Source organism: Emys orbicularis, chromosome 1, assembly GCF_028017835.1.
Source record: "Emys orbicularis isolate rEmyOrb1 chromosome 1, rEmyOrb1.hap1, whole genome shotgun sequence".
Lineage (NCBI taxonomy): Eukaryota > Metazoa > Chordata > Testudines > Emydidae > Emys > Emys orbicularis.
In genome coordinates, this window is record NC_088683.1 from 372,518,206 (window position 1) to 372,526,300 (window position 8,095).

An 8,095-nucleotide genomic window follows, 5' to 3' on the forward strand; every position below is an offset into this window, starting at 1 on the left:
AGCAGCTGCTGGGTAAGCTGGTGCCTGGAGCTGGCCCTGGTTTTGGAAAAGGTTTGGTGTTTTTTGCACTCTCACATTTTGAGGAACCAAGTAAATGGTGAATGGCTTACTACAATGACAAACTAGCCTGGCTTTCATTGCACTAAGGAACAATGATGGAAAGCCAGTATCCACATTTGTGTTTTCTGCTGGTGCCTATTAAGGTTTCCCACACCATGACATGTAGGAATTATTGATACATGGAGTACCATGAACATGAATTCAGTTGTTCATAATTCATTTTTCAGTGTGCAATGAGCGACCAATCTGCGTCACCCGTAAGAACAGCCCCAAGTAGTGCATGTATGTCTCATATACACATTGTCTCTCCATCCAGGAATTACCCTAGTGCTTGGGCATATACAGGAAGCCAGGGGAACTTAGGATACATGCAGCAGATACCGTTTGCCTCAGAGTTGGACACCTTCTCCCCTACTTCATGTCAGATTTCAACACAACCGACTTCACCAACCCCTCCACCTTCATCCTGCTGGGCATTCCTGGCCTGGAGGTGGCCCATGTCTGGATTGCCATCCCCTTCTGCACCATGTACGTCATAGCCGTCTTGGGGAACTTCACCATCCTATTCATTGTGAAGAGGGAGCCAAGCCTCCATGGACCCATGTACTACTTTCTCTGCATGCTGGCCGGCAGTGACCTGGTCATATCTACGTCCATTGTGCCCAAAACATTGAACATCTTCTGGTTCAATTCCAGGGAGATCGATTTCAGCGCCTGCCTCACCCAGATGTACTTTGTTCAGTGCTTCACAGTTATGGTGTCTGGGATCCTTGTGGCCATGGCTTTTGATCGCTACATCGCCATTTGTGATCCCCTGAGACATTCCACCACCCTGACAAACCACAGGGTGGCCAAGATCGGCCTGGCCCTGCTGTTGCGCAGCAGCGTGCTCGTAATGCCCAATCCCATCCTGGCAAGGCAGTGGCCATATTGCAGAACCAACATCATCCCACACACATACTGTGATGGCATAGCTTTGGTGAAGCTGGCCTGTGCTGACATCCGCGTCAGTAGTTACTACGGCCTCTTTCTGGCATTCTTGGTGACTGGTGTGGATGTGTTATTTATTTCTGTGTCCTATATCCAGATCCTCAGGGTCATCTTCAGACTCCCCACAAGGGACGCCCGGATCAAGGCTTTTAGGACCTGTGGCTCCCACCTCTTTGTCTTCTTAACCTTTTGCATCCCAGCTATCTTCTCCATCCTCACGCACCGGTTTGGCCAGAATGTCCCCCTGCACTTCCACGTTCTCACTGCTAACATGTACCTCTTGGTGCCCCCCATGCTGAACCCCATCATCTACGGGGTGTGGACCAAACAAATCAGAAACAGGCTGTTCTGGCTCTTCACTTATAAAAGGACCTAAAGTTGTCTCCTGGTGGTCTGGTTCTCAGACCGAGCTCCGTGCAGAGCTGGCTGGTGCATGGTGCTGCACCCTCTTCCCAGAATCACTGACTGGACAGTCAAAGAGACATGAAACCCTTTCCTGACCTTACTGTTCAGTGTCAGTGTAACAAACTGGGGAATCGGTCTATGTAGAACTCATTGGGTTTCCACCTTTCCAACTGCTGATAACCGGACCCCCCAAACCCCACCCCTTACCCCCACCTCTTCTGCCAAGGCTCTGTCCCTGCTCCTCCTCTTTCCTTCCTGTCTTGCTCCTCTACTCCCCATCCCCTGAAACTCACTGGATCATTTTCACCTCCCTTCCTACACACCCAGCTGCAAGGGAGCCATTTCAGATTTAGGCTGGGGCCCATCATAAACGTGTTTCCAGGGGCTACTTAGGTTCTTGAAAACTCTAGTGTTTTGGCAGATAACACAGCAAAATTTGTGGCAGGAGCACTGTATCTAATTCCTATATAAAAGAGAGAAAATTAATTAAAGATTAGACCCACTCCACTCTAATACTAATATGTTCTGACATCTTGTGGGAAGTCACATAAGGGACACTGGTTAGGTTTAAAATTTATATCCATATAGATATAGATATATATCTTACTTTGTTACTAACTCTGCTGAGAGAGAGACCCCATCAGGACTCCTGGGTTCTATCTCAGTTCTGGGAGGTGAGTAGGGCCTAGTGTGTTTCTATAGGGGGCAGATATATCTGGGGTCTGTATAAGAACATCAGAATGGCCATACTAGGTGAGACCAATAGTCTATCAAACCCAGTATCCTTTCTTCTGACAGTGGCCAATGCCATGCGCTTCAAAAGGAATGAACAGAATACAGCAATTGTCAAGTGATTCACACCCAGTCACCGACTCCAAGCTTATGCCAAACAGAGGTAAGGGACACCATCCCTGCCCATCCAGGCTGACAGTCATTGATTGAGCTATCCTCCATGAACTTCTCTAGTTCTTATTGAGACCGTGTTATAGTTTTGGACTTCATGACATCCCATGGCAAAGAGTTCCACATGTCGACTGTGAAGAAATACTTTCTTTTGTTTGTTTTAAATCTGCTAACACTTCAGATACAACAATGGAAATGCCAGACAGCGATAATGGGCCCTCAGTACTGACAAAGAATTGCAAAAGAGCTTTGTCTTCCTGTGGGTCAGCCTGTGAAGAATGGCTAAAGGGGCCCATCAGAGGCATGTCACCATGTCACCTGATACTGGAACCATATTGAATTCTGTACTTTTCCACAAGAAACTGGTGTGGGGGTCAAACGAGGAAACAAAGGACTCCTGCCTTATGTAAATCCTATTTCAGGGTGGAGAAGGATGTCATCCTGGTGGTCCGTTCTCCCCTGCTACCCCACCCAAGATTACTGCTGGAAACAACTAAGACTGAACTGGGGGAAAGAACTGGACCCAGGCTGGAAGGGCGTCTGGCCTGTGAAGGAGATTATTAGAACCACATTGAGGGTGAGAACTCACATGTAACCAGTTTCTATATTGTATTAAGCTTAGTCTGCGTGTTCTGTTTTGTTTTCTTCGTAATCTGCTACCTCCTTAACTACTTAAAATATAATTGCTATTGTTAATAAATTTAGTTCTGGTTCCAGTTTATGTAATTTCTAACTGGAGGGGCATATGTGAGAAATTGTGCATATCCTCTTCCATATTGTGGGAAGAGGTGAATTTCATATAATTTTGGTTTTTTTCTCCAAGGTGGGCATGGATATCTGGTTGCTGTACACGCTCCTTAAGCTGAGCCTTCTCAGAGTGGATCTCTGTGTGACGGGTTCGGTCACAGAGACCCCCTTGGGACTGTCACTTGATGTGCTGAGATACCACTGAGCCTGACCCTTCTGCCAGCCTGGGCACCCCTTGCCATTGTCTTGCTGTATCAGGCACTCCAGCACAGACACAGAGACTGGGCCACACCCCTCTGCAGAAGATACAGACACTGAGTTTATTTCAGCTCTAGGGTCGTTCAGTTAAAAGGGACTTTTCTCAGCACCCAGTTGCATAGCCCCAATGGGATCTAAACCCCAGAAAAATCTGCCTTACACTGTATAACATTTTATACAGTATAAGTTCATATTGTTCACCCTGTTTATCATAGAAAGAGAGATATGAGCAAACTGTTTGCCCCCCCAGGTAACAATTACTTACATGTATTGTTTATTAATAAACAAAAGTGATTTTATGAAGTTCAAAAGGTATAATTTAAGTGGTCATAACAGATAGAACAAAGTAAGTTACTAAGCAAAATAAAACAAACATGCAAGGCTAAACTTAATACACCAAGAAACTGATTACAACTAACAGCTACTCACCCTAGATGTTATTTCAGGTAAAGTCTTTCTCAGGTCAGTGTTGTCCTTTCTGACCTGGGTACAGCATTTCTTGCCCATCCCTGTACTTATGGTCGTTTTGTTTACAGGTATTCTCCAGTGTTTCTTTGGGGTGGGGAGGCAGTCTGTGAAGCCATCTGAAGACACACATTGTTTACTTCCCCCGCCTTATATAGAATTTCTCTAAGGCGGGAAACCTTTGTTTTCCCCCCACTTCCCTGTGGAAAAGTACCAGCTTCAACATGGATTCCAGTATCAGGTGACATGGTCACATGTCCCTGCAAGACCCCAGTCTCCATTCCTTATAGGCTGACTCACACATGCACAGGAAGGTTACGCTTTTTTATCTGCTAATGGGCAATTAAGCCCCATCTGTCTTCCCCATTGAAGACCCTGAAGTGTAAGCAGAGGGAGTGACCCAAAGCCATGAACCTAAAATATAGATAAACAAGACCATATTCCTAACTTCTTCTACAAAAATGATACATGCATGCAAATAGAGTAATCATATCCAGCAAATGACAATCTTTCTAGAGACAAGTTACATGAGGCATTTCACATAAAGCACATTACAGTCTTGTCATATTCATATCCATAAGCATATTTTCATGAAGCGTAAGGAGTAGAATGTCACACACTGTCTCTGTGGAGCTGGGTGTGGCCCTGCCTGTGTGCTTGGTTGGATAAGGCTAGGGAGCCTAGCCCAGCAAGTCCAGGTAAAAGGGGGCCCACACTGGCAGAAGAGTCTGTCTCAGTAACCCACAAGGGGGTTCAACCCATTACACAATCCCTTTTGCAAGGTCTGGGTCGATTTGCTTTAATGATGCTGTGCCCTGAAAGAGAGAAACAGGCAAGAGAGCGCGCCCAATGGGAGCTCTAGGAAGGGCGTGCTAAAGCAGACGAAGAGTTTGGGGGAGCTGGGCATGAAACTAGTTTCAGTGCCTTGGTGTGCAGGTCTCTGCTCCCAAAGGGAGGCACTAGAATGGAAGCTGCACCCCGATAGTGGGCCTAGAAAGCCAGAGCCAGGGCCTGAATGCTGCTCCAACAAGATGTTCTCTTCACCCAAATGTGGCTCCTCTGCTTTCAGTTTTTCCCCAACTGCTCTGGTTCGAGAGCAGACCCAGCCAGGTTCCCTGCAGGAAATGTTTCCTAAACCAGGCAGTGCCAGTTTGAGGTCAGGGAGAGGGTTTGTCTCTCCCTTTGAAAGTGCTCCCCAGAATGGAAGAGGCAGCATGTCCCTTTTCTAGTGGGTTTTGTCCCATCTCTCACTCTCTCCCTCCCCATGCATTTGTGTCCTTCTCTCCCTTTCCTTTGTAACTCACACACATGCCTGCCTGTCTCTGCCACTTCTAATATGCATCCCACCTTAGGTGCCAGTTAGAAACACTCAAGGGGCTGTCAGGTGTAGCACTGGGTATTGCTGCATCAGAGGGCTGAGCTGGTTGGCACGAAGCAGGGCGCATTAATCTGGTTAGTAATCCAGGTAAAATGAAGTCCCTGGCCATGACCAGCAAGCAGCCTGCAGCTGCAAACTGCAACCTGCTTAGTATTAACTTGTGTGGAGAGCTTGCTGGGCTGGGGGCAGCTTCATAGACAGGGCTGGAGGCTGCTCGAAAGACGAGGGTGCTCGTAGAGCAGCAGCTGCTGCCATGTTCCCTTCTGCGGCCTTTCTGGGGATGTCCTGACATCAGGCTTGCTACAAAGCTGCAGCTCTATAGAACAATGGGTACCACAGCTCCATGGATGGGAGTGATATGGGAAGGCTGAGGAACTCCGGGCTGACGTTTTCAATGCTCCTGGTCTCCAGCCGCTGCTCCGTATAAGGTGGCAGCACAAGATCAGGAGTGAGGCTATACTGAAGCCAGTAACCCTCCCCCCATCAGCTATGTTAGTTTTGGCAGCTAGAATGAAAGACCAGCAACATCTGAAGTGGGCACACCAAGGAGTGACATTATATGGCCAGTCTACCTAGGAACCATAAGCGTCAGTAGCAAAGAAGACTGTGCATGAATATACAACCAGAGCCTCTTAATCACCTTCCCAGAGATCGATCTATGCACACTCGGTTTGCAAGGAGGCTACGTTCCTTTGGGGTTTGCCATGAAGATGATGATGGTGACTGACGGGACAAATGGCTCCCCAGATACTGTGGCAAAACACCTGTTGAACCAGTAATGTGTGTGCGGCTGAGGTCTGACAAACAGAAAGTGCAGGTGACACTCGCTGAATAAGGAAAGTGAGAGGGACATTGTACCTCAGCTTGCTTTTCCCCTGTGGTACAGCCCAGACTGCAGGATAAAATATGTTGTGTGAGGTGTCAATGGAAAAGCAGGGGTTTGCTGAATATGATTATCCTATCTGTATGTGTATCTAATTTTTATATCTGAAATTATGAATATTGACTCTGTACCTGTATTTCAAATGTGTTTGCTTCTCTTGTAACTCCCACAAGCTAGTTTATACCCCTATAGCAAGCACATTGTGAATGGATATTCTAGTTGATGCCCCATCTGTGAACACAATGAGCCATGGAAGAAGCTTATCCCCACCAGGTGGACTTTCCTGTGAATGTTCTAGCCAGGATATGGGTAATGGCCCTTGCTATGACTCAACAAATATGCAAGGGCATGTGACACTGGACTCCATCTTGTGCCTGTATTTTCCCACTAATTGTGCTGCGGAATTTTGCTTAGAAAAATGAAGTTCCATCCACAGGGCAGGCAAGATGAAAGGTGGAAGTCACATCACCACTTGGCCTCAATCCCCCACAACTCAACACCTTGAAACACCTTAGGAAGAAGGACTGAACTGGGGATGTGTTCCCAAGCTGAAGAGATTTCTAGCTCCTGTATGAAAGAATGGTGGACTGTTTGTATCGTCATGGTGATACACAGCTTCATTGAAAATGTGTCTAGTGTTAGATTGCGATTTTGTTTATTTTTTAGGTAACCAGCTTTGATGTTGCGTTGAATGTACACCATTTCTCTGGAAGTTTCAGCCATTTAGTTAGCGTAAATCTTTTCTCAGTAGTTTTTAACTCTTTAGACCTAACCCTAATTGCCTTCTCCGCAAGGGATAAAACCACAGACAGTGAGTCCTAGGGAGACCCCTGGAAGAGAGGGAAGCTATCGCATTCCCAGGAATGCTTAGGGAAGCAGGAAGTGAGTTGGTAGGATGTCAGGAGAGCCAATGGTAAGAGAGTGTGGGCTTTTGAATTGTGAACAGCAGCCCCCTTCCAGGTTCCTGTTGGCTGGGGAAGCAGTGCTGGGAGATGTAATGAGCCAGGCAGCAAGGCTTTTGCTGTCTTTTGCTGCCTGAGGGGTAACCGGCACGCAAAGGGTTCAACCTGCAAAACCAGGGAGTCCAAACAAGCAGTGTTTTTTTCCAGTGCATGCGTTTGCACTGCAGCAGAGTAGATTCATAGATTCATAGATTCTAGGGCTGGAAGGGACCTCAAGAGGTCATCGAGTCCAGTCCCCTGCCCGCATGGCAGGACCAAATACTGTCTAGACCATCCCTGATAGACATTTATCTAACCTACTCTTAAATATCTCCAGAGATGGAGATTCCACAACCTCCCTAGGCAATTTAGTCCAGTGTTTAACCACCCTGACAGTTAGGAACTTTTTCCTAATGTCCAACCTAGACCTCCCTTGCTGCAGTTTAAGCCCATTGCTTCTTGTTCTATCCTTAGAGGCTAAGGTGAACAAGTTTTCTCCCTCCTCCTTATGACACCCTTTTAGATACCTGAAAACTGCTATCATGTCCCCTCTCAGTCTTCTCTTTTCCAAACTAAACAAACCCAATTCTTTCAGCCTTCCTTCATAGGTCATGTTCTCAAGACCTTTAATCATTCTTGTTGCTCTTCTCTGGACCCTTTCCAATTTCTCCACATCTTTCTTGAAATGCGGTGCCCAGAACTGGACACAATACTCCAGCTGAGGCCTAACCAGAGCAAGGTAGAGCGGAAGAATGACTTCTCGTGTCTTGCTCACAACACACCTGTTAATGCATCCCAGAATCATGTTTGCTTTTTTTGCAACAGCATCACACTGTTGACTCATATTTAGCTTGTGGTTCACTATAACCCCTAGATCCCTTTCTGCCGTACTCCTTCCTAGACAGTCTCTTCCCATTCTGTATGTGTGAAACTGATTTTTTCTTCCTAAGTGGAGCACTTTGCATTTGTCTTTGTTAAATTTCATCCTGTTTACCTCAGACCATTTCTCCAATTTGTCCAGATCATTTTGAATTATGACCCTGTCCTCCAAAGCAGTTGCAATCC

The 8,095-nt window shown here is 46.5% G+C and overlaps 1 protein-coding gene across 1 annotated transcript; it reads left to right on the forward strand.

Annotated features, from left to right (window-relative positions):
* Positions 1–478: 478 nt before the first annotated feature.
* Positions 479–1,426, forward strand: LOC135875365 (olfactory receptor 52E4-like). Its single transcript, XM_065400272.1, has one exon. It carries the CDS (start codon positions 479–481, stop codon positions 1,424–1,426), a length of 948 nt encoding a protein of 315 aa, XP_065256344.1.
* Positions 1,427–8,095: the final 6,669 nt, after the last annotated feature.

Excerpts from the sequence above, each read along its gene's own strand:
- LOC135875365 (XM_065400272.1), top strand. The coding sequence starts at position 479 with ATGTCAGATTTCAACACAACCGACTTCACCAACCCCTCCACCTTCATC.